The 27441-nt window shown below is 38.5% G+C and overlaps 2 protein-coding genes across 4 annotated transcripts in view; both read right to left on the reverse strand.

The window, feature by feature from the left end:
• The window catches only part of pola1 (polymerase (DNA directed), alpha 1), a 189965-nt gene extending 188327 nt beyond the window's left edge, over positions 1–1638 (reverse strand). Inside the window, exon 1 of the mRNA XM_042334402.1 lies at positions 1618–1638. Within this exon, the coding sequence (XP_042190336.1) occupies positions 1618–1638 (21 nt within the window). The remainder of the gene's footprint in view (positions 1–1617) is intronic.
• On the reverse strand, positions 1466–27441 carry pdk3a (pyruvate dehydrogenase kinase, isozyme 3a). 3 transcript variants are annotated; one of them, XM_042334137.1, is made up of 11 exons: positions 27172–27441; positions 19069–19210; positions 16210–16281; positions 14070–14254; positions 13577–13672; positions 11441–11518; positions 9968–10044; positions 8399–8500; positions 7943–8053; positions 6970–7083; positions 1466–4406 (listed from the first exon to the last, which is right to left on the reverse strand). In XM_042334137.1, the coding sequence occupies exons 1-11, from the start codon at positions 27275–27277 to the stop codon at positions 4263–4265; spliced, it is 1227 nt and encodes a 408-aa protein (XP_042190071.1). In that variant the 5' UTR covers positions 27278–27441; the 3' UTR covers positions 1466–4262. The 3 variants fall into 3 exon arrangements, with proteins under 3 accessions (XP_042190071.1, XP_042190070.1, XP_042190072.1); XM_042334136.1 differs by lacking the exon at positions 27172–27441 and adding an exon at positions 26359–26514; XM_042334138.1 differs by lacking the exon at positions 27172–27441 and adding an exon at positions 23672–23710.

Below are 27441 nucleotides of genomic sequence, written 5' to 3' on the forward strand. Positions count from 1 at the left end.
AATTTAACTCCTGAGTGACAGTTAAAAGTGAGCTAAATTCTTCTCATTTTCATAAAAGCATTATAAACCTCCTCAATGTGGGATTTTCTTTCCCATACAATTTTTTTCAAATCGATTTTTAAAAAGCTCTTAAATAAAAAAAATTCAGTTTTTTTGGCAAACAGCTGTAACAATGGCATAAATATACAGTGGAACTTAACTTGGTTTAGAAATCCAGTTGAGTTAATCTTTATAAAATATCTATTATCCAATAAAAATTTCAGTCTAATTTGTCTGTAAAAGTTGAGACAAATGCAATGATGAATCGCAATTTGTGAACTGTCAGCACGCATCAAACTGTTACAAGAGCAGCCATCATCAAAGCACTACTTTCTCAGCATTATATTGTGTAAACGATAACAACTTTTCAGGAAATGTATATAATTCAGGAAAAATAACACATTAAAACAATACAAGGATAAAGCAATTAAGGGACTGAAAGCCTTCCAGTCAGAAAGTAGAAAACATATGTGTTCAAGAACACTTCTGAATTATGTATTATTGTGGGCACCATTTCCAGTTTGGACAACAGTAAATTCTGTTTACACAGTGCATACTTACCTCATGTAATGTCACATGAAAAAACACAATTCTTTAAACATTTGCCACTTTCTCCCACACCAGCAAATATCTGCGTGATTAATTGGGTTAGACAGGAATTGAAAACGCAGCATTTGCAAATCCGAAGTCAATATGTTAGTTGTGAGTTCCAACTTGTATCTGAAATTGTGCATTTCACTGTTACTTTAAAACAATGGTTCTTGGCACTAGTCTTTGCTTTGATCTTTTGTTGTCTTCTCTCAGCCAAAGGTAAGACATGATTGCAAGTTCTGGTTTGCAATCATATTTGGCAGTTTGATTTGAGTCTCATCTTGGCTGAGCAAACCGTATAAAGACTGACAAAGGCAAAACAAAAATGCGAAATATGTGCGATCATGGAGTGGAATATGAATACCAGCATCAATGATAAAATACTGTATATGGACTCAATTTTATGTATACAATTAAAATCAATTAAAAATGTGTAGAGGAATATGTTTACTTTAAACTATTATAGATGGTGAGTGATATGTTTTTTTTAAAAAAGTAGACATATGGTGAGTCACCTAACCGTAGGTTTAATCCATCTGATTCCATTTATTTTCACTTCAGCCACAGTGCAACAGCCATTAAGTGAATTGGCTGCCACCTTTCGCCCACAAAATATATAGTCAATTCACTTTACAGCATATTCTGTGAAGTGCTTTGAGACGTCTCGAAGACGTGGTTAGGTGCGAAATCAAATGCAAGGATTATTATTAATAGTCACCATCCAATAAACTATGCCTGTTAAACTATGTCAGGCTGGGCGCAAGAGGAATTCTCATCTGAAATCTGTTCAACACAAGCACATTGTAAGAGACGTCCAATAATGATGGGAGTGTTCTCAATTTGAAAAGCAAAACCAATTTTTTATTTACATTATTCTAATCAGCAGATCATTGTGTAAATTTTAACACCAATACTAGCGTTTAGAATTAGCATTTGAAGAACTGGGAGTGAAACAAACAAGGTGTGTACACAGCATTTCATGGTTACTCCGATATTGATATCGGTCATATACTAGAGATATGTATCAAAGGAGCATCAGGCTCCTCACATGTATATCAAAGTTGATTTTCCTTTACTGGAGGGTTCATCTTTTACAAGCAAAGGAGTGCACAAAACAATTATAATGATCCACAGAGACTGCTAATGCAGCTATATGGACACAAATGTTCCAAAAATAAGTTATATATTTATAGAACTTTACATTTTTACAGAACACAGTTTAAGATGATGGAGTGAGGCACAAAACAAATGATTATACATTATTTTCATGGTTTATAATCAGCAGAACTCAGACTGAACTACAGCCTTAAATTTACTGCCCAACATTTGCTCTTCTCTAACAATACAACCTAGAATCTTTGTTACCACTCGCCAAATATTCCTTGACTTTTTTTAAAGCATCATATTAAGAGGTTGATACACCGAAAATACCATCACATTAGTAAAATATAATGTAATAGTACCGCACGACCAGAAACTTTAGACTATCAGGAGTTGGGACTGGGAAAGAAATGTTACTTTTAAAATAATATTTGTCATGCATAGACTTGGATTGTGTCACTAAAAGCATGATACCTCCAAACGTACAATGGTTGAAGGGCAGCAGAAGGGACAGAATTTTCTTTGGAAATCTGGAGACCATTTCCAGGCCTTGTGGAAAACAGAATTATGGTCTTGTATTCTCCATTCAATCTCACTGCTTTCTCAACTTTTGTGCAAGGCGGGTTCAGGTGAATGCTGACTTTTAGTGACTGAGCTTTTCAGAAACCATTATAAACAACTATTCAGATTCAGAGATGCAACCCCCCCTCACTGTACAGGTCATATTGAACAGGTCATCTTTTCACTTCTTTAATAACTCGCTTTTCCTATGCTGAAATTATCCTACTAAATCTGTGTGATTTGATACAGTTTCAATCAATGCTAAAAGTGTAAAACAAACTGGGGTTTAACTGGTAGCTTTTCAGTGAACACGTGAATCCATCTCCATGTAGTACTTGTTGAATTGATATGAATGAATCGCTGTTTTAACTTCAGTCTGTTTACAGCCAAATTAAAGTCAACTTTTAAACTAATAATTTAAGCTGCAAAGTTTGCTTTATTGGGTTACCTTGAGCTTTTCAAATTATTAGTAAGCTGACAGACGTTCTGGCTGTTTAATAATTGCAGATTCTGAATCTCTCTACCTTGAGCACTGCATTGAATTGGTGCTTAAAGTGTAACTGCAAGAGTGTGCATCAAAAACAGCATAATTTGGACTAAACATCCATTTCAGATAGTATAGAGATTATGTTTGCGACTGATAGATTTTGTAATACAAACTTTCATAACAACAAGTCTCTTTCAGGTGAAATAAAACCTGACCAGAGAACCAAGGAAACCTTTGATTGACAACTTTATAATAATTTTGCTTCCCAGCTGCTACAAATAAATAAATCAGTTAGAAAAGGGCACCATGTGAACATGTTCATGACAGTCTAGCCTATTACAATCCATATTGTATTGGCACAATATTTCATGTATTGCGGAAGGATGCAAATATTAAAACTTACAACATCTCTTATGCTGAATCAATTAATAATTCACTTGGTCATCTTTCAAATAAATTCTCTATATTGTAAATATATTTTACAACCGCTCTGAAATGTTACCCACATGAAGGATGCCATATAAATGCACATTGTTGTCATTGTTGTACATTTTGGACTAATTTATATTTATCAGGGGGGTGAAGAAATACATTTTCACTATTGCAACACTGTTTTAGATATCCCTGAACCCCTCCCCCCATTGGATTAACACCAACCTATGAGCAATTTTGTTATTTAGATTTGCACCTATTGGAAACTACACTGGGAATGGCCAAGCTAAAATCGGGCAAGAATTACAACTCTCAAGAGAAGAGCTTCACTCTATCTGCCCAGTCTGGCAGAAAACTGGTCCTAAAGGTGAAAGACAATATTAGGATAAGATTCTTGAAGATTTCTTTTGATTTACATTAAAAATTGGCACACATGTTCATCAGAACTGTTCTGTGCATTTCCTACTCTTTAAAATATTTGTAAAATCAGGTATCTATTAAACACATAGGTACCACAGAAATACTTTTAGCTGGAATTTAACAGCTTTAAAAAGCAAGCAAAAACATGAGTCTAACACAGGGGATATTGCAACTTAAATAAATGGTTTGTGAATCTAGCCATTGTCTACTATTAACAAATCAATTGTTTCTGTGCACTTTTCCTAAGTCTAGTTTTCTGAAATAATGTTGCCTGTTCTAAAAAGTACATTTTGAGCAATCACTCTGCCATTGTGGAGGATCCTTTTTCAATATTTCTGAGCAAACTTCCACACAATATATTTAATCACATAATGACACAGGTTAAAGAATACCCATATCACACATTTAAAAAAATCTAGTACAATCTGAAGTGCAAAACTGCATTTATAACAAGTCTTTTCAGTCTGAATCTTTGTTCATAAGTGCTATACATGTCCAGATAGAAGCTTCAACAATCAATAGAACTATTTACTGGCCATCTGGTGTTGTTAGATCCAAAGTAACAGACAAGTAAAACTTGAGTTTCTACAGAGGACAAAATTCTGGTCACCAGTTTAGGGATGGAACTAAATTATCTGTTGGCTTTGTATTTGGATGCATCCCTGGGTTCGCTGCTGGGATTACTCCAGTCGTCTGCTTCTGGAGTGGTTTGGTAGTGTCGCCAGGCTGATTTATTGAAAACAGGAAGACGTTCAAATGACTCACTTGACAGAGCCTGGAAAGAACAGAAAAACATGTGAGTGCATTTCAAAACAATACTTGTTTTTGAAATTTTAACAGTTTGAGCAGCAGTTTGATGGTCTGCTTTGCTATTTTAAGCAATTGCTATTTCTCTTTTCAGCAACCACTGCTATTTTAAATGATTCAGTTAGATATCTGATGCTGGACTTGACTAAGTGTGCTGCTGAATCAGTACTGTGCCAGAGGTAGGTCAGTATGTAAAAAGAGAACATTGCATACATGTAAAGCTATAATCAGTTTCCCAAGAAATGTTCTCCATTATCAGATTTTGTCAAAAGGCACATGAAATAGCTAACTTTTTTATTCTTCACATTAAATCACATTTAATCAATCAATCATTCTGAAATTATAAACACTTTTTTTTGGTAAGCCGGGTGTCTGACACATGCGGAAACCCATCACCATGCTTAAAAGTATGCAAACTAAGCTGAGATTTCCATGCATCCCACCAACACATGGAAATCCCAGAGATAGATTGTTGGAATGGTATGCCCACGCTCTCCCTGGAGGGACACATGCTGTTTACCTAATTCTGGAAAGTATTAGGCACAGGTTGGCAGGAGCCAAGGCTTGGGAACCCCACAGCGTGCGCTGGAGTCTAACCAGCTAAAATTGCATAGCTTGCCATTGTTATTGCTGTCTGACAAGCTTTCCCACTGCTTGTCCAGCTGGGACCACCCTACCTGTTTAGGGCTTTGGCTTGTAGGGTTAACAGGAGCTGAGTGAGATGAATCTCTGCCACCAGGTCATGCCGATAAGACAGGCTGCTGTGCTTCATCAGCAGTGCCCTCAAATACTGCGGACCCGCCAGGCTCAGGAACCGGATTACCGAGACCACCACAGAGAGCTGGCTTGATTCCGACATTCCATTACTTTCGAGGCATGTTACTTTGAAGCCAGTTCAGCTCCAAGTCACTTGCTGATCGTTCGAAATCTGACAAACGCGGGTTTGATCCTCACTAAGTGGATGGTAGGTACAAGGAACTCTCTGCAAGTTCCCAGCAAGCAGTCAGCATGAAATGGATGAGAGCATTGGCACAATCATTAGATGTCAGCCATAATTCTCAAACTGGATAGCAAATGAACTAGACACCAGCACTATAACCCAGCCTTGGTTCTTTCCTTTTATTTATCTACCAGTTCCTTCTTGGCGACATAATCAGCTCCCTTCATCACCAAAAACTGGTTTAAAAAAAACTGATCATGCTGGTGATTACCTTTCTCCCACCCATTCTCTATTCCCATTTATTCAGTGAACACATTAACCCTGTAAAAATGCTTTGAGATATTTTCCTGCATAAAAATCGCAAGCTATAAATACAAGTTTATTATTTTTTAGCACTCTGTACAATTTTATTAACATTTGCTTTGCTATTCTATACTTGTCATGGAATGGGTGAGGATTCATGTGGAGTATAAACACCAGCATGGATTGGACGGGCCGAGCGGCCTGTTTCCGATCTGTACTGTCTCTGTAAATCCTTGTCTAGCTCTATTTATTTCCCTGTGGCAAAGTTACATGTTTTGTTATCCAGAGATCCTCCACCGTAGCTATTTTGTACATTCATTGTCATTGTTCATTATTAGATGTTATTGAATAATGAAGTCCTGTAGCTCAGTGGTTAGAGCACTCGTCTCGCAAGCGAGAGGCCTGGGTTCAATTCCCAGCAAGGTGAAACCTTGAGCAAGTTTCCTTACTCCACATGCCTGATAATATTCCCTCAAGTGAAAAAAAAACAAAATTGGTCACTTCAATCCACGACTGTTTTAGGACACTGCTGTGTGCAATTGGCTGCTGCATTTTGCCCACAAATACACAGTCAATTCACTTTACAGTATATTCTGTGAAGCGGTTTGAGACATCCAGAAGATGTGAAAAGCACTATATCAAGTGCAATGATTATTATTATTAGTTATCATTGTTGAGTAACTGGAAATTGTTTGTCCAATTTTCTAAATTACATTGATGAGAAAATTACTTTGATAGATTTGCATCTAATTAGATGCAATTACTCTGATAACAACTGCAGCAACCAAATAAACAGTTTTTTAAAAAATATATAAACTACTTTAATATACTTGAAATATTATTGCATTTTTCAGGAAAATTGACTTAATAAAGAAAATCAATATTCTGTACAGCGGCACCTAAAAGACCACTCCTGCTTTGGAAAGAGACACTGTTAAATATGAATCCAAGATACTACAGAGCTGACTCGGAGCTTGAGCTGGGGGGGGTGGGAAGAGCTGAGGCAGATGTATGGATGGGAAGATGGGGGATAAGGTGATCAAAAACCTAATTGAAAAGAAAGGTCTTTAATGCCAGCTATAACAGTAGGTAGGGAGAGAACAAGGCAAAGTGATTCCAGGATGGAATTCCAGACAGAGGGGATAGAATGGCTGAAAGCTTGCCTACCATTGTAAGGATGGATTGGGAAGTGGTCACAAAGCAGCTACTGTTTGCTGAGTGGATGGGATAGTTGAGATGCAGGGGATCACAGAGGTTATAGTTCTATTTTGCCATCATTGCAAGCTACCTTTAGATAGATGACTGCATCTGTTCCCACACCTTCCATCGAGTAGAGTTTAAGGTCCCCTTGAAAATACCTAGCATACAGTCGGGAGATTGGTAAACCATATCCAAATCCAGCCTGTAGACAGAAAATAAGAAACGTTCATTATAGAATGCCAATATCACAACTACAATCTGCAACCAAAATTTGAAATGGTTGGGAGGAATTTTAGACAAGACAATCATTTCTAAAATTCATCATTTATTCATGGTGGGGAAAAGAGTTTTTGAAAGAAAAAGATAGATCAGAGTAACACATGGTTAGTGGCCCACCAGCGGTGTCTTGATGGCTAGCGGACGTTCACAGCACTTCAGTTTCCGATTGATACATGCACATTGTACTGACTGAAATCAATCGAGCACTCGCCTTGCAAGCGAGACACATGTGTTCAATTCCAGGCAGGCAAAACCTTGGGCAAGTTTCCTTACTCCACACGCCTAATAATAATCCCTCCAAAACAAAATAAAAAATTGGTCATTTTCAATCCATGACTGTTTGTGGGACACTGCTGTGCGCAATTGGCTGCCATGTTTCGCCCACAAATATAGTCAATTCACTTTACAGTGTATTCTGTGAAGCGCTTTGAGATGTTGAGAAGACGTGAAAAGCGCTATATCAAATGCAAGGATTATTATATTATATAATCAATCGAATTCAGTCTATTCAATGGCAGGGTTTGCCTCACTAAGCAGAATTAGATTTGCTGCTTTATTTAGTTACGGTATTTAGGACATCAACCAATCAGAATTTACAAAGGACAGGCATTTTGTGTTGAAGATAGAAAGGTTGGCACTGTGTGATGAAAGTGAAGAGCTGGTACCGAGAAAGAGAGGGACTGAAGGTTTCACATTAACACACAGCTTTTATCTTAAAAGCACCTGGTACAACATTAATTTCTGCGCCTTGTAGCTACTGGATGTTAAACACAGATACTTACCAGAGGAGCAGCCCTCGATGGATGCAGGGTGGGACTGGGGGCTGTTGAGTACATGTAATTAAATAGACGATCAATCTTTCGCAGAGGAACACCACCTCCTTTATCGCAAATCTGCACAAGGAAGAGACAAATTTCAACTGTTTGCTATGATTGAAGGGATTTCCCACCCTGAGGTAGCCAAGTAAATGACAACATTTCCAGGTTCACATTTTACCAAAAAATAAGTATATAGTAGGACCTTACAGAAAAATAAGTGCACAATAGTACCTTACAGTCAACAGTGATTATATATAAAAATGAGTAAAACATCCTGCACAGTTCATTCATTGTAGCAATTTTTCCCAGGAGTACCACAGATTAAACATTTCACAATATTGACAACAGAGCAGAATAATATTGCAAGCGTTAAAATATTTAAAGAAAAACAACCGGATATAATGAAATTGCAGAACTAACCTTAATAGACAAGTCTTCCTTCCCCAACGTGACTAAAGCTTTGATAGGTGGATATCCTTCTTTTCTGTTCTCATGAAGTTCCACAGTCGCTCTCATTGAATTCTGTGATAAATAAGTTTTTTTTTACATGTTTGCAAATGCATTTCAAGTCTGTTAAAGCTTTAGTGAACATCTATTGTAGAGAAGTGAATTTTATTTAATACATTTACAAGGAATAGTTTCATAACTATGTTAATAAACTGTTCAAATCAAGACAATTTTTATAACATATGGGATACATAAAATATAAAATTTTGTTTTAATGGAAATTCATTCAAATTACAGAGGGCATCATAATACTACCATCATGTTAACTGTCACACCAGATGTCATCCAGCCAGAGCATGAGAATAATTGCATTTGATACAGTGCATTTCATGTCAGGCAGACATCTCATAAAGCGCTTCATGTGATTACTTTAAAGAGCAGGAACAGTATTTTGTAGGTGAATACGCCAGCCAATTTATGTACAGCTATGTCCCACAAACATCCATGAAGTGAATGACCCATTTTATCTGAGGATTGTTAGTCAGAACACCGGGATATATTCCCTCCTCTTTTGAATTATACCATGGGATCTTTAACATCCTCCTGAACAAGCAGACAGGACCTAACTATAACTATTTACTGAATTTTGTTACCATTTCCACATTATTTAAATTATTTCATAAGATTTGATGTTATACTTATCGGTTCAAATACTTTTAAGAAACTGCAGTATAATTCAATAATTATCAACCTGTTTCAGGTATGAACATCTCTCAAGTCAACTTTGGTACAAAACTTAGATTTGAACTTTATTGTCACATCGGCTGCCATTGTTGTTTCTGATCATGGGGCGAATGGTGTTTCAATGCCACCTCATGGAACAATGGCATAACTCAAATAAGAGTTAGGTTGGTATTCTGGGAGATGGTGCTGAAAAATACAGTTCTTCACATCTGTGATCAGAAACAACAATGGAGGAACACAGACATCTGCTGTAAGCACTATGTACTAGCTCCGCGGAGCCCAATCATTTACCGAAGTGACTGAATCAGGTATGAAGTAAGTGTTTAATCACTCTTGAATTTTTTTTCCTGAATTTTAGCTTACCAATGTTTTTGAAATGAACTTCGTTTCTTCCATCCTTCCTTTACTAATATCTATCAAACTTTAAAAAAAAGAATATCCTGAGATAGGTGTCCATTTGGGATAAAGCTACTTTTCAACTGAATGTACAAGTAAAAAGTTCTAAAACTCCAAGTTATTACTGTCAAAATACACCAACAGAGAATGTAGATGATTCCTCCTAATAGGTTTAAAATCAAAGGAAACTTACCAATTTGGCAAGATAAAACTCCTTACAAAATTAAAGTGTTTAAATTATTGAAGTAACAGGTTACTGCTCATGGCCAGCATCCACAAGGACAGGTGTTGGCAGTAACACAAAGCAAATGTCATATACCTCAACAAACACTTTGTTTGTTTGTAAACCTTGTTCAATCAATTTTTAAGTTCAACAAGAACAAAAGAAAATTGTCAACTTACTTTAAATAATTCAAATAGCATGTGGAAGAGATGCGAGGGCACATACACCACTTGAATAGGCTTCACAGGTGTCTTAGCTGGAAGAAACATTTGTTTTACTGTTACTTTGCAAACTGATTAGTTACTGAAAACTAATTGAACACTGTATTTAAATTTACTGTTCAACAATTCAGTGTTCTACTCTTTCAATTTTGATCAGATGCCCTGGAAAGATTGGCTAATATGTCATACTACATGGCTTTCAGCCCAAGTTGGAATTATTGTGGCCTTATTAATACAACCATTTTTTCCTAAAACTATTTTGATATAATGATGGGATTGATGAGGCTCTTAATTGGCATAAGCACTGAATTCCTGGTGCCTTGCACTAAGAAAGCATTTCATGAAGTAAAATGTGTTTTCTTCAGGGAATTCTATCCTACACCTCCTTTGTGCAATGCAAAGCATCACAAAGTGTTGTCAATGTCAAGGCATCTCAGCTGCTCAAGCTATGTGCTCAGCATGCAATTGCAGCAAACAACATGTGACCAGAATAAAGCAATAAAATTTAATTTGGAAAACAATACCCATTAGAAAATCCATGCTGATAATTAATGTGTTTGGATAAAATATGTTATAGACCAATAAAGAGTCAAGGGTGCACTGAAGACCGAAATCACATTACAGCAGGTTTTGATAAATAAAAGTGGTTCATTCATTAAAGTACTAAAGGATGTGAGACATTTCGAATAGATGCATCAGCAAAATACAAAAAGCCAATGTACACATAGAAGTCATTGTGTAAACCTCTCATCTACTGTACATTAAGAAATTAAACACAGGGAAAAGATGCATTATTACTGAAGATCTGTACAGAATTCATGGCAAAAGACAATTTACTTAGCCTCATTATTGTGGATATACAGAGTGTATATTAAAGACTTGCTTATGTCAGGTAAGAAGTTCTCCCCGACAACATTGTATAAACTGGGACCTCTGGTTGAGTGATTTCCAAGATATTGTGAATGAAATGTAAACAGTCCACAATACAGTGACAGTCAGAAGGCTTGGTGGGATGATGGATACAATCATGAAACCAATTTTTTGTAAATCTATTTTATCACTTGATTGTGTAGTTACATTATTTCTTGCTGTATCACAATGTGCTGTTCTCAATTAATCTACAGCAACAAGAGTTAGAGAGTTACAACCACAGCTGTCCACTTGCAATGATGTAGGGTGGAGGCATGGGCACCAGCCATTGGTGGTACACTACCCAAAGGAGCTTAGACAATAAGTGATGATAGGCAATTTAAATAGGGAAATGGAAAGAGGTAAAACTCAAGACATTCAAACCTCATCTATTAGATGCACAGCTCCAACAGGGATCGATGAACCTTTCCTTTCTCAGCCCAATGTCAATGAATAAAATATACTCCATCACAAATGATAGTGTATTCATTAATTCAACCCTAAACTTAAAAATTGTTTTACCATTAAATTCTTCAATCTCCAAATCTGGGGATCCCATGTAGTACTGTTCACATAGCATCTTCGCAGTCTCATATGCATCTGTAGAGAAATGTAAATTTGCTTTATATCACACAAAATGCTATCAAAATACTTTGAATTTGTGTGCAAACATTGGTAAAATGCAGACATCATCTTAATCTAGGAGCATTGTTCAGATTGATTAGTATTATTGTTTGGCCATTTACAAAATCAGAGCAGTTTTGGATAAAGAAGATTCTAAAGTCTAGTTAATTTCATCCTTCAGAATATCAACTATATCTTCTCATTAGTCTGTTTATTAAGTAAATCCACTATCCTGCTATCTATGACCATTCCAGCTGTCGAGCACCTTCTCTGCAGAGAAATGCTTCCTAGTGTCTGTACTAAAATTAACATCAAACAACAATGAACCTATCCTCTTTTGACCTGCTGGGTTGGTGTACCTTGTAGCAACCTTGCTCCACTTTCAAACTATGCAGTTAAATTTGTGGCACTGGAATATTACCGATGGTGGACTGAGGGATATTGCGTGGTATACATCAGGTTTGTTGGGATTGTGCACATACGTTAATGATTATAGCTAACCTGCCTCAACAAACCCACTTTTAATGTTGGCAGGATTCAACAACTTGCTGCAGGCCTCAAGTCAAAGTGTTACGAAAGTGTTCTAACCTTTTGGCTGCTGTAGTCCGGATTCTCTATTTGAGAAAGGTCTGTGGGCCACGTTAAGCAATATATTGAGTTTCCCTCTAGAAACATAACATTTACACAGCACGTTTTTCATGTTGGATGGACATCTCAAAGTGCCCGAAAGCATGGTCAAAGAGTTAGGTCTTGACGTGCCTTGAAAGAGGGGAGGGAGGAATCCGGAGGGACTCCAGGAATGGAACAGGGGCAAAATGGTGATGGTGGGGCAGTTGGAGTAGGAGACGTGAAACAAGCAGGGAACAGCCAGATCGGGAGATCGTAGAGATAGGGTGGTGAGGGAGGTAGAATGAAGGACATAGAGAAGTTTTTCACTGGGGAAAGAGGAAACTTTCTGTGAGGAAACTGCACATCACTTGGTGTCTGTCCTTGGTCCCACCTGCGATGGCTGAGGCAGGCTCTGATCGTCTGTCGTGACAGTGAACCACAAAACTCTGCCCTCAATTCTCCTCTCACTCTTTTTGTTTCTCGCTCTACCCCTCTCTCTCTCTCTTATTCTCTCTCTCTCGCTCAATTACTCTCTCTCTCTCACTCACCAACTCACACTACACCTCCCCGTCATCTCACACACCACCTCCCACCCCCCCGAATCACTATCTCCTTCCTTTCCTCTGGAACTCCATCCCCCAGTCCCTTCGCCTTGTTTCCTCCCTTTCCTCTTTCAAGGCCGGTCTCAAGACCTTTCTCTTTGACCGTGCCTTCAGCTCCCCTCTCGACTCTCTATCCCCTCCTCGATCCCTCCCTCCCTTCCCTCCCCCTGACCATTTCCCCACTGCTCGGGTCCTGACCCAACTGTCCAGCGCCTTGGGACGTCCTCCCGACGTGAAAGGCGCTCTATAAATGGAATCTTGTTGTTTTTTCCTCCTTTCTCTCTCACACACACACAACACGCACTGTCCCTCTCTCAGTCTCCCTCTTTCCCTCTCAAACTGTCTGAATCACCCCCTCTGTTTCTTTCTCTCCCCCTCTCACTTTCACTCCCTTCCCCCCTCTCTCTCCCCCTTTGATCTCAGGCTGGATAAAATCATCCGCCAGTTGGACCACGCTGCCTCAAAAGTTCATTCCACAAATTCAGAACAGAAGCATATATCGAGGCCTAATACTGGACTCATTTAAGAAACAGCTTGATGCTCTAATGCTGTAAATTTAAAAACTTCTGCAATATTATCACGCTGAAAAAGTCACACCGGTAATATTTTCCAAATATTGCTAAAAGATTTGATGGAAGTGTCAATGCAATAACAAAACTTTCAGTGCTGTACATGAATAGAATTTATAGGTAAAAGGTTTAAATGTTCATTTTCAACCTTCACCATTAATTGCATTTTGACTCTCTTCATGTCAGCTAAATTGGGATTTGTCACATCAGTATTTTTGAATATCAATTTTAAGAATAAGCATTATGGCATTTACCTTTAACAACCTCAGCCACATTGCAGTTTGGGTCTATACTTCCAATATGCTTCGGATGTGGATGTGCTGGATTTGTGTCCCCACCAAAGAGTAGAGCTGCAGTAAATAAGAGGAACCTTTTCTTACCATTACTGTTGATGTAAATTAAATTGTCAATATAGCTTATCTTATTAAACAATGCACAATTCAACTGCCATTATGTACTGATGTGGGACTTTAACCCACAAACATCAGATTCAGTCAGAGGTTAGAGTGCTTCCTTTGTGTCAGGCTGACACCTAATGATTGAAGCTGTGCCTAATAATGAAATTTGGACACAGAATTTAAATCATTTCTCTTCTAAAAAATGTTAATTTAATAAATTCTTAATTATGCAGAAACTGTATCAGCCCTTAAATGTGCTCCCATTGTTTGTGGGACAAATTCTCATGAAACGAAGTTACATAGAATGAAATTTTATAGTGTTTTTCTTTATTATAAAGTTGTTACTTACTGTGCTGGTTAATAAGCATCCGGAATGAGATGCGATTGGTGTAGAAACGGTCCAGGAAGTACTGAATATTACTGCTGACAAATGGATCAAAGCCATACTTCTCCTTATATTCAATAACCCCCTGAGCCATGGTTGGCACCACATCATTGTGCCGATTTCGAATTTTAGTTAAAGATTCGAGGAAACTAGGAAAAACAAATCTAGGTCAGAAACTTAAATGTTCACACCCCCTAAAAAATCCTTCTCCAGCAAAAGTCATTAACAAAGGCAGTGAAAAACATTCAAATGCAGCCAAAGTCCATAAAAATAAAATCAGGTTTGCTACATGCTGCGTTAAACTAAAACACGCAAATGCCAAATTGAAAGTGAAAAGTTCAGAATTACAAGATCCACGTGTCAATGTGTCATTAGAAGATGTAAAAGAACTGATGAAAGTAACAGGCATTTCAGAGTAATACTCAGTCCTTGTGTGTGTGCTCACCCAGGCCTATAATCCATGCATGTGCATATAGAAAGGGATGCAATGAAATGTGAAGGTTGTGAGCTTTTTCACATCTCTCCTGCAAATGGAATTGTCTTGTTTCTATATTTAATATCCATAAATGAATAATTCTTTCCTTTTTTAAAATATATATTTAGAATTCATAGTGCTTGAAAGTTTGGGGGCGGTCCCAGGATCTTTGAATCTTGATGAAACATTTTTAAGTTGGAAAAAGAGATTTCACAATGAGTCCAGTTTATTTTAATAACAATGTCAATTTAAACTCCACTTTTCCCATGAGAACGTGGTTCTCAAGACCTTAAGACCCTCCTCTTAGACTGTGCTTTCGATCTCCCTGCTTCCCCCCTGCCCTCCTCCCTCCCCCAGCTCAGGTCTGTAACTCTGTCTGTCCAGCAACTTGGGACGTCTTCCCGACGTGAAAGACGCTATACATTATTACTGTATTGTTGTTGTTCTGTATTCACCAAATACATTTCTGAAGATGTGTCCTGAATCTTTTAATCAAAGAAGGAACACAATTGCAAATAAATATGATTAGCAAGATGATGTGATCTGAAAGTCATAGTTTGATGGTGTTGTATGTCCTTGGTCAGTGACAAAATAAATTATTTTTTAAAAACTTAAAGTGTATTACAGACTTCTTTTCCTATTATGAAATTTCATGGCTTTTGCAGAAAGATACTTTTCCAAGATAACCAATCTGATCTTTAGTACCTCTTTCCAAGTAAGTACTCAATAAGTACGATCATGGTTGCTTCAAGTTAAGACTGCCCCAAAGCAATGTAAAACACAAGGAACCATCTAGAGCAGTTTCAAGGATTCTCAAACATAGATAGAAATTTACAGAGTCTGCACCAACTCTCAGAGCAATGTGTTCATTCAATTCTATTGACCCACCTTATACCCATACCCCTAAGACACTTTGAAAATTCAAAATGATCTAAAAAGAACAAATTTGAGAAAACATGAAGGAGATGCAAACCACTCCTTGAATACCATCTGCCATATTTTAATATGCCTTTAATTAGTGGAACAAATATAATACTGGCCATTAACAGAGTACAAGACAGTATTTAATGGAAACATCTCACCCCTACTCCAAAGTCTGATAAAGACCTTTTACTTAACACTATTCTGTAAAATAAGCTATTTGTTTCATTCATTAACATTTCTTTTTAAGACAAAATTCTATAATTAATTGGGAGATGAGTCGAATTCCATTATGAAGGAGATAATTGTGGTCGATAAAATTCCGAACCTGCCAAGAACAGGGAGCAATCAAGAGCAGCAGTTGGTTGGCGTTTCCATGTCATAATGTCACTGATCATGACCAGTGACATTACTGTGAACATGTGTAGAAAACTGGTCAGCACCATCAGCACACGTCATGCTTGACATTACAGGCTTCAAATCCCATTGTTACTCTGGATGTATTTTGAGGCAGGAACCACATGATATGAAGTGCAACAATGGATTTGGATGGTGCAATGTCAGAATTTGAGATTTTTTAGATAAGAAAAATGTCAGGGTCCACAATCTTATAACATGCTATACCAGGATTCTTCTGTTTATTGTCTTTTTCCTTCAAAACCTAATATGCTAATGTATTAGATGTATGAAATAATCATAGATTCTTACTCATCCAACACTTGGGAATCTGCAGGACTTCTGCTCTCGAACTCTAGAAGCTCCAAAAAACTCTGCATGTACCTATAAGAGAGATTACATAATAAACAAAAATTTTTGTGTCAGTCATGGAATTTGTGTCAATTTGTTAAATCCTTCTCTCACTGTAAAGTCAATACGCTGCATAATGAACTTAACTTTACAGTCCTTATTTCAAATATGAATGTAATTCAATTCAAAATATAGACATTAACCGTTAACGGATCTAGATTAATAATAATAATAATAATAATAATCCTTGCATTTGATATAGCGCTTTTCACGTCGGGAGGACGTCCCAAAGCGCTTCACAGAACACACTGTAAAGTGAATTGACTGTATATTTGTGGGCGAACGCGGCAGCCAATTGCGCACAGCAATGTCCCACAAACAGTCGTAGATTGAAAAATGACCAATTTAATTATTGTTTTTGGTTTTTTTGGAGGGATTATTATTAGGCGTGTGGAGTAAGGAAACTTGCCCAAGGTTTCGCCCTGCCTGGAATTGAACTCAGGTCTCTCGCTTGCAAAGCGAGTGCTCTGACCACTGAGCTACAGGACTCCACAGATTGCAACATTTCTGGTATTTCGCAGATTTGTGTTCTATCCAGTTTCTGAATTGTCCTTTTATCTTCTTTGGGGGGAATAATTTAACATAAGGAATAAAATGGAACATGACCAAATAATGTTTTTTCTCTTTAACTTGGTTTCAGATTTCTTCAAAGCACAATTTGTATCAGCATTTTAATACACTTCCCCTACAAAATACAGTCACTTAAATTTTACAGTAAAATACTGTGAAGGACTTCAGATGTGACAGCATTAATATCAAATGCAAGGATTATTTTAGTTTCCTCTCTGTAAACATCTGGTAACCTGTGGCAAAGACATTATTGATTTTAGACAAACAGACTAACAAACAGCTTGTTGGAAGCAACTATAACAAAACACACATCAAAATCAAAGAAATTGAAAGAACTAAGCATAGTTATCCACTACTCATTTCGCTAATATGTTATAATGGAGCATGCACCTGCACGCCCTGAATTGTTACCGATCATCTATTTTGTGAGTTTTTTTTGCCAACATTCTATATTAAATAAAAGCTTCTAAGTAAATCATCACCACTTTAATTATTATTTGCATGGATTGTGATACCTACCATGTTTACCTATTGACATGCACTTCTAATTAATTTTTTAAGCCTCCTGCTTGTTCCTCACATCCTCTGCTCCACCATCAGAGGTTGTGCTTTCAGCCACTAAGCCCCGAAACTCTGGAACACTCTCCCTCCACATTGCTCCCTCTCTCCCCTTTTTCGAGTCCTGCCTGAAAACCTTCCTCTTCGACCCATGCTTAAGGCCACCACCCACCCTCTCCCCGGCTCGGAGTCAGGCTCCGCCACTGTTAAGCACTGAGACACTACCCTGCGTGGAGGGAATTACGCAAGTGCAAGTTGTTATTGGGGCTGGGTGGTGATATTTAGGTACATTTTATTACCAACCTACATTTTTTCACTTTATTGATAAAAACAAAACATGAGGAAAAAACACTGTTGCAAAATAAATATTAATTGCTTTAACAAAAACTGGGTGGCCCCGGGGCGGGGGGAAACACCAGCGAAGCTTCAGGAGCTCACCTCCTCCTGCCTCTTATGGACCAGCACCGCACAGAGACAGAGACCCAGAGGGACACACACACACTCAGACTGAGGAAAGACACAGATACACATTTACACAGACATTTATAAACACACACACACACACATATACAGAGGAGCAAGACAGACTCACAGAGACACTCACAAACACACACACACAGATACACAGACACTCACAAACGCAAAGAACGACACACACAGACACTCTCATACAGTGAAAGACACATACTCACACTGAGAGAGAGAGAGACACTCACAGAGAGAGACAGACGCACACAATCACACTCAGAGAGCGAGAGAGACTCATACACACACGCTCAGACACAGGCAATCACAACAGTGGGGCCTCCGAGTGAAGCCCATTTCCTGCACATGCTCGTCCAGAGCCACTCCGCCCACAGTGACGTCAAGCAAACAACGCTGAGGCCCGCGGGACAGAAAATACATTTTTAACAGGTTTGTAGCATATGGCCGTTCGTTGCGGATTCTGTGGAAATAGTGAGGCCATACTTTTCTATTGGCCCAGGTTATGAGTATGTGCATGTTAAATAATAATCCTTTTGTTTGATATAGCATTTCACATCTTCGAGACATCTCAAAGTGCTTCACAGAATATACTGTAAAGCGAATTGACTGTATATTTGTGGGCGAAATGTGGCAGCCAATTGCGCACAGTAGTGTCCCGCAAACAGTTAAATCAAAGTAACATCTGCACAAAGGCTCACATTGTAGATCTGCTTCTCCAAAGGCCCAAGGACTGTCAAATTACTATGCAATGTTATGTAATAATAATAATCCTTGCATTTGGTACATTACTTCTCATCACAGGAGATCATCTTAAAGTGTTTCATAGGATTTACTGTAAAGTGTATATTTTGTAGGTGAACTCGGCAGCCAATTTGGACACAGCAATGCTTCACAAACAGCCAACCATTGTAGATCTTGTTGGCTCAGTTACAGGGAGAAACTCTAATTCCTATCTCTTAAATTTGTTTCTAAAACATATTCAGACATCGATCATAGAAGTATGATTTCATTATGACTAATACCATCAGTTACTTGGATAAGTGAAATAGGATATTTTAATTTTCTGACTTTGATCAGTTTCAGAAGTTCACCATTAGCAGATGGGACTGTATTCCTGTGCAATTCTCATAAAAAGATGCTACTTACCAGCTTTGTACAAGTCCTACAGAGGGCATTCTCAGCAGGTTATCAGGCAACAAATTTACTTCTCTCATAGTATTAGCCAATCGGACTGGTAACTCTTTTCGCAGGAACATAAAAGAGGTCTTTTTACATGCATTGTCAAGACCTAATTTAAAAAAAACAAAAGTAAATTATAATCCCCGAATGTACAAACAATACAAACTAAATTAAACAGCCAGAAGACAGTTGCATATTCAGTTACATTCATGCATACAACAAACAGCCTGGCTTTCTTCTTGTGAACTTTTTTGGATATCTGACCATTCATTTTATAGCAGTCATTCCAAAGTTTGCATTATGTGCTATATAAGCATTTTCACGATGGATTATTTTTGTTTTTCTTTTGTCATAATTTATTCCCTCAAAATTCTTTAAAAGGAAAATATCCACGGTAGGATTTTACTTTGCAAGCAGAATTAAAAGAAAAGTCTGCAGGTTTTCATAATAGTGTGGTTGAAAATGTTTTCACAAAGCAGAAGTGATTGAACTTACAACAACTAATGTCAGCTTATTTCAGTTAGTATTAGCCTGACTCAGCCTTTAGTTGGGATGTTAAACTGAGATCCTGAATGCTGGTTCAGGTGGATATTAAAGATCTCATGGCACTATTCACAAAGAGAAAGGAGAATTCCGTCGGTGCCTGAGCTAACATTCCCTAAGATAAAATTGCATCATTTACTTCATGGTTAATGGCGACACATTCTTGTGGACAACTGCAACTTCTTGCTACAGAATATAATTGCTATACTTTACAGTATATCCTGTGAAGCACTTAGAGACATGAAATGCACAATAAGGATTATTATAATAACTTCAGGGTTGCAAATATTGTTTAAAAAAAGACAATCTCTCAAACAAAAACACATTCTCAAGCATGCAAAAGCAACTTTGCATTCTGATCTTTTGTTAAGACTTTTCCAGGATTTCTTTGCCAAGAAACAGTCCAAAGTCTGAAAAAATATTGCACAGCAAAACAAATACAGCTATAAAATCATCTTTGCCAGCCTTCAAGACCACAACTTTCTTCCTTCCTAAATTTTAAATCATATTTCATAGTAAATCCTGCAATTTCATCCACAAAACAAACAGAGCTATTAACACTCTGATTTCCAGTTTCTGAAATATTGCTGAATTACTTTTTCCTCAAGGAAAGTAGAAATATAACTTGAGTAGATATTGAGCCAACCCCCCACCCAATGATTCCTTCCTTGTGTCCTTTGTTAATCCACCAAATCAGAAGTCCCAGCCTTCTGTCTCCCCCCTCTCTCTCTCTTGCAATTACTTTCTATTTTGATGAACTCCAATTGTGGGTTTAGGAAAGTGTCTGATTACTCCTGAACACCCCTTTCAGTTTTTGAGCACTGGGACATAGTATCTCTCTCTTCAGGAATCACTGATCTAAAAAAAAATTAATTTGCACCCCAATTAATTCCAAATGTTTCTAGTCTGTATCCCTAGGATATCCAGTATCCTCTTAGAATCAATACAGCAGAATTTATTGTAGCTATCCCTTTTGCAGATTTACATTTAATTGACAATTACACAGGTCAATCATCTTTGGGCAGATATGTAGGTAAATTGGGCACTCTGTATTCCCACATTTTACTCAACATTCCTAGGTTTGGCACAGGTACCCTCTTGTGAGAACATAGTTTGTAAGCATTCATTCTGGCTTACCGCTCCAAGTCGTTTCAACACGTGAAGGTCGTTATATAAATGAGAGTTGTTTAGAGCTCATTTTGTTTGAGGGAAATTCATCTCATGACTGTATTCAATTTCAATTTTTTTGAACACAATAGGCTTGATGTGACGTGGAAAGATATGGTTATCTTACAACTCGACAACCCCATGGAGCATGGCCAAATTATCTGAGTATTGGTCTCAACAATTCCATATACAAGTCAAGGGGCAAATGAAGGTATCAAATGAAAATGCACAATACTACACGATACACTGAAATCCAGTAGTTCAATTGCGATTTCTTTGCATCTTGGAACATTTTTCTACATTACTCATGGGATTTTCATCATAGGTAACTGATGTCGTGCTCTCACTATAAACAAAAAAACTATGATGGATGTTTATATTCAAACATGGGCTGTAGTAGGAACCTGGACATCTTAGTGGCTAAGGACAGCACTAGACCATATAGCCCAGAAAGGTTCTATCAGTGTCTGCATTAGCTGGTCTCAGCCAGGGCATTGCAAAGTGTCCCCGAGTTAGCGACTGGAAATGTTTGGTCTCTGATGGAAGATCTGCACATGTAAATGTCAGGTGAGGACAGAATGGAGCTCGTCTTGAATAGCAAGCTAACAATCACAAATGAATAACAGTCACTTTGGCAAAATACCAGAGCCTATGGAACTGTACACCAGTGGAAAGTTGATACTCCTTCAAAAGTTAAGAGGTGAGATGAGAAAATTGTATTCGAAAAAATAGTGGAGAGAGAAAAAACTATGCATTTCCCATTACCATTACACAAAAACTTTTTTAGTTACCTCACACACTTTGTGGTACATGTGGTTATCATGAAACATACCAGTGAAGTACCCTATAAAATAATTTACTTTAAATTGAAAACACGATTATGAAATTCAGCAGATTTCAATAATGCAAATAAATTAAAAAGATAAATCTCACATTTGCAACACACAGGATGAAAATAATTTTCATCATTTAATTTTCCTAAATATCAGCTGATCTGGTTGAAGACATACAATAATGTGCTTCTGAATCAGTTACAGCAAAGATGGTACAGTTAACTGGAAATATTACAATAGCTTTGTTTAATACTAAATCCTCAAGATAAAGGTTTGAAATGTTATAATAGGTTAATTTAACTAAACTGAACCTGTGAAGTACATACAACAGCACTAAAATTCAAACATTTGACCCACATTTATTTTGCGAATAGAAGCATGAGAAAACCCTCAAGCACTATAGAAACTGTCCAACTTTATGGCCAAAGTTTACTGAATTTATTCCTTGATTGAACCTAACTGCCATAGGTCATGACGGTAACCCAGAAAATATGCAGCATGAATTCTCAAAATGACATTTGTAATTTGATCAGGCTACTCATGCTATACGGTACTGAAGGTTACTGCGTCAGTACAAGCTTGTTTATAGAACCACAAGAACAGTAACCAACACAAAATCACATGTCTAATAAATAGGAGATGTCCAACCCACATGCTAGGATTTGATCAGATCAATTTTGTAAAATAAATCAAATTGAAGTACCTGTTTTTGATGTAGAAGTTCAGTAAGTGAAATTGAATTTGGATAGTTTACAATATAATTTCATCATTATACACCTCAATTGGATTCAAGATTCACTTTGGACTATGCAACTGTCAAAGATCAGTAAATTTACTAAAACTAATGAAATTATAATGTGTAAAATTCAGGCACAAATGAATATCCGCAAAACGCCTAAAAAATAGGTTTTGAGGAATTTTGTAATCACGATACAGTTTCAAGAGATATACATTTCTAATTGAAATAAACAGAAATGTAATTTTAGAGTAATGTTATTTGCATTTTGTTAAAATTGGCAGTATTGGTATTTAGGATTTCTGCTAGAATACTGCAAGGTGCATTGGTCTTAACAATAACAGAGAAAGTAAAATAATAATAATCCTTGCATTTAATCTATACTAATAAAAACAAAGTGTCTGTTGTGTATCTGACACTCACGCAATAACTGATTAACGTAGAGACATTATTTATACCTCATCGGAAAGGTCTTGCAACTGCTGTGTCATAAGCATTTTTTTTTTGGGGGGGGGGGGAATTTCCTATCATCGATGAGCTATATTAAAAAATGCTTTAATTAAGACCCAAAATATGAGGTGTGCATTGTATTCTCAACTACGTAGCGACAGAGGAAAGCACACACCGTTCCCAAAGATACATCTATATTCTGCAACAAATCTATGGCACTTTTTTCTGATTGTCATGGGAGCTAGAGTCCTCCCATGTGAGACAGACAGAGGGAGACTAAGATAGTGAGAGACCGAGAGAGAGAGACTGAGAGAGAGAATATATATATATATATATATTATAAAGTGTAGTGACTGCGTGTTTTGTGGGAGACAGAAGAAGACTGAGAGAGAGAGAGAGGTATGCAAATCTTCCAGAAGTTGAACTGCTGCCTTACAATATCTACAGATGGCTAATCAGTCGATCTAGCTCATCAAAGAGACGTCCCCAACCGTGCAGTTCTCGCTCAAATATCACAACATTTACCAGTGTTTTCTAATGGTAAAAACATTTCAATTATTTATACTCTTATCATATATTAATCAGACAATTTATTGCATTGCCCCAAAGTTGTATGTAGATTTTTGTATGTTGATTATTTAATTCTTCAATTCAGACTTATGCCAACAATTTATGACAGGCAGTCAGTGAATCTGAGTCACAGGCTATTAATGGACCAGGCTAGAGGACAAAACGCAGCAGGCTCAAGTTGGATCATTGGGTGCACTGTAGCTTGGGGATGGGGAAGACAAATTTGTTGTAGTGCAGGAATTTGTTTCTAAGAATACACTTGTTCATTTACCTTAGAGGCTCTGAGATGTTTCCCCCCCACATGAAGGCTGCTATATAAATGCAGATTGTTGTTGTCAGTCCTCATCTTGAATGAAGTCAAATTGCAAATCATATTTATTTAAAAAGTAAAATTTGCTTCACTGCAGCATATTCCATCATGCTGCAAGTAAAGTTAGACTTGTATACAGAAGATTCTCATTCATGTTGCATAAAAGCACAGCTCACCAGCATCTGACCAGAATCATAGAAATGACAGTACAGGAGATCATTTATCCCACGTGTATCTGCACTTGTACAAGCTTCCACAAATAAAGCTATCCACTCTAATGCCATCCACTTACTCTTCCCCCATTAAGTTTCTACTGACATTAGGTCACTCTCTGTAACTACTGGTAAAACATTTCACATGATAATTACTATTGTGCAATATTAACTTTTCTAAAATCAGAAACATAAATATCCTTCAAATATTTATTTAAGAAATTTATTTTGAGAGCGCAACCAGTGTGAAACCAAAGTAATAATACTTGCATTTGATACAGCACCTTATCATGTCGTTAAGACATTTCAAAGCACTTCAAAGCAATTGAGCATCATAATGGAGCAATGATATTTGCCATAATACAGGTGAAGTACATAGATTTGATCCCCTATTTCGCTGAGGTTCTGATCTTGGAGCAAAGGGAGCATTACTTTGGTCAGTTCTTGTACACATACTAGCAGACATGTTCAGTCCATCAATCACAGAGGCCTGGAAACATGTTGACTATAAACACAAATTGTATCAGTCCAGAAGATAAGGGGGCGGAAGGGAGCCTCAAGTTTTCCATATTAACTAGAGGACTTCATCAAGTGAGAAAGGACACATATAAATCAGTTGTAAACCCATTTTAAGCATACTAGCAATACCACTTCAGAGATAGTGATATCATGTAATAGATACCAGTGCAGGAAGACAATGAATTGTACCTATAGAATTAAGCAAATAAATTATTAGAACTAATAATTCATGAACACCAACCACAACTGTTGACCTTTTTCATTACAATGAAGTTGGGAAGGAATATAGGAACCCTGAATTCACGGGATCAAAACAAATTTGTTATACATGAGCTGCAGAAGGAGCAATAAAATGGTCAGCAAAGACGATTTGCAAGTCTTCAACTTAAAATGAGAACTATTGTTAACCATAAGTAGAAGGTTCATTTTCTTGAACCAGCAGTAACCAAAAGATAGATGGCACAAAATTAGTTAAAGAACATGCAAGTCATTTAATGTCAGGGTTCAAATACAATTCAAACTGAAGCCTTGTTGTCGTGAATTATCAGTCCACCAAATAAAGAACATTGAAATGTCTCGAAGAGCTTCACAAGTAATTACTATCAATTACAGTAACTGCTTTTGTAGGGAAACGTGGCAGATATATGCACAAGCAAAGTTCCAAAAACGGCCAAATGGTGAATAAATGATTGTTGGTCAGGGAATCATCTCTTTTTGAATAATGCCTTAAGAAGTTTAACATTTAATGGAGGACTTTCAGACATCAAAATGTCAGAAAGATAGCACATTAATAATGCAGCTTTGCACTGCAGTGCTTAGACTATGAGCTTGTCACAGTACTGAACCCACAACCTTCTAATGCAAAACTAAACTGACATATCATGCAAAAAAAACAAAATTGATACTAAGTGATGATAAACATAATACACTTGCAGACATGGCGCTGATCCACATGTGTACACGTAACTATTTAAAGCACCCAAATACGTCTTCATTCATTTTACAACTTAAGTTTATCCCAACATTTATTTATTCAATTTCAACATATTCAGGTAAGGTTTTACAAAGACATATGTGCAAGAAATGTTAAATTTCAAGCTACATTTCTTCAAAGTGTTGCAATTTAGTTTGTAGGTGGTTGCCAGTAAGACTCTGTACATATGCACGGAGAGGGTTTGTTTGTGCACTGCACATGCTAAGTAGGTAGTGTAAAATCTCACCAAAACTAAATGGATCATTACACTGCAGGAATGAAAGTAAGAGTAATCCTGATGCTTGTTGCCCTCTTTAACAGATAATCTTGCCTGTGCGTGTGTTAAATATGCAACTTTGCAGATTCAGGCACATTTTAAGGATACAACTATCTCAGCGCTCCGTGTGCTTAAAATCATATCTTTAAAATATTATATTCCTATATATCATTCAGTAAAATAAATCGTATTGCCTGAGTCTGCAAAACTCCACATTTAACACTCGCACAGCTCATCAGGTGAGGTTGTACGATACTATTTGTCAAATCCGGTGACTCAGTCAGTGCAGTGCAGTGCAGTGCGCCACCTGTTGCTGCCCACATCAACCATCTTGCGAGTCAGAAACAAAAACAGTGGGAACTGAGCAACTCTGCACTCGTCAGAAAGAATAGCACTCCTTTGAAAAACACGAGACTGGCGTTAGGACAGGACGGGAAAAAACCGTCCCAGCTTTAAACCTGATGGTTAATGACAAATGATCTTAAACTTTCGGGACTCACTGGCAGCTCAATCATTCCAACTCTGTGGATAACCCAGGAACGAACCACAGGAGAGGGCCAAAACATAGACCATTTATTCTAATACATCCCGGAAAACGCAAAACTGTTGCAGCTCCGTCTCCTGTGGTGTTTTTTTTCGCGGTGAAAAAAAAAGTTACGATACGCACAAGAGCCTCTCAGCAAAACCGTGAACGCCTGGACAGCGGCTTCGTTCTCCTGCCCAACACTGCACGGGATCAGCGGCTGGTTATGGCCCGGAGCGGGGGAGCGAGCGGGGGGTGACCGACCCTTCACCTTCATCAGGGCGGGGAATGAGCCCCCACCACCCCACCCCCCGCCCCCACCCCCCGCCCCCCCCACCCCCCGCCGCCGTTTCACCGACTACCAACAGTGCTCGATGTCGCCCCCATCGCAATAGGACACCGCAGTGAGGGGTCGGGTATACAGCGCCTACAGAGCTATATTTTACTGTACTCGCTCGTGTGCTGTGAGGGAAGGGCAGAGCTCTGTATCCGCCCTCAGTGTGTGGAGTAAACAACGGACTGGAAACACACTTCCAGGAGCCATGGAAAAGGGGAGGGGGGGGAGGGGGGGAGAGAGAGTGACGCCTATCACTCATTAAACACATAATAAAACAGCATCTCATCTCCGCATCCCCTTCACTCTACACCCCCCTCCCCCCGGGCACCCAGCCCACCCCCCCTCCCCCCCCCGGGCACCCAGCCCACCCCCCCCGGGCACCCAGCCCACCCCCCCTCCCCCCCCCGGGCACCCAGCCCACCCCCCTCCCCCCCCCGGGCACCCAGCCCCCCTCCCCCCCCCGGGCACCCAGCCCCCCTCCCCGGGCACCCAGCCCCCCTCCCCCCGGGGACCCACCCCCCCCTCCCCCCGGGCACCCAGCCCACCCCCTCCTCCCCCGGGCACCCACCCCCCTCCTGCCTCGGGGGAGGTGAAGACCGGGAAGGTTGTCAGGTACTCACCGAAATCCAGGAACTGCTTGATGGACAACGGGGAAGGGGAGAAGCGAGAGTAATACTCGATCTGGGTGGGAGTGGGGTTTTTCATGAGATACCGCAACAGCCGCATGATGCTCCCCCTCTACTGCCGCTCCGCCGGTGTTTATATACAACACATATAGATGTGCGCGCGGATACCGGAGCGGAAGCCGCGGCTCATCGCTGCGGCTGTTGTCGCTGTTCCGCCGCGGCCTCACTCTGCCTCTCGCACCTGATTCCCATCACGTCCGCACT

This window comes from Callorhinchus milii, unplaced genomic scaffold (genome assembly GCF_018977255.1).
Source record: "Callorhinchus milii isolate IMCB2004 unplaced genomic scaffold, IMCB_Cmil_1.0 Scaffold4, whole genome shotgun sequence".
NCBI classification, from domain to species: Eukaryota; Metazoa; Chordata; class Chondrichthyes; order Chimaeriformes; family Callorhinchidae; genus Callorhinchus; species Callorhinchus milii.

Excerpts from the sequence above, each read along its gene's own strand:
- pdk3a (XM_042334136.1), bottom strand. The coding sequence starts at position 26,491 with ATGAAGGTGAAGGGTCGGTCACCCCCCGCTCGCTCCCCCGCTCCGGGC. Across the intron at positions 13,673-14,069 it reads GATGCTTATTAACCAGCACA|CTCTACTCTTTGGTGGGGAC; the intron begins GTAAGTAACAAC and ends TATTTACTGCAG. Across the intron at positions 8,501-9,967 it reads TGCTATTTGAATTATTTAAA|AATTCAATGAGAGCGACTGT; the intron begins GTAAGTTGACAA and ends TATTTATCACAG.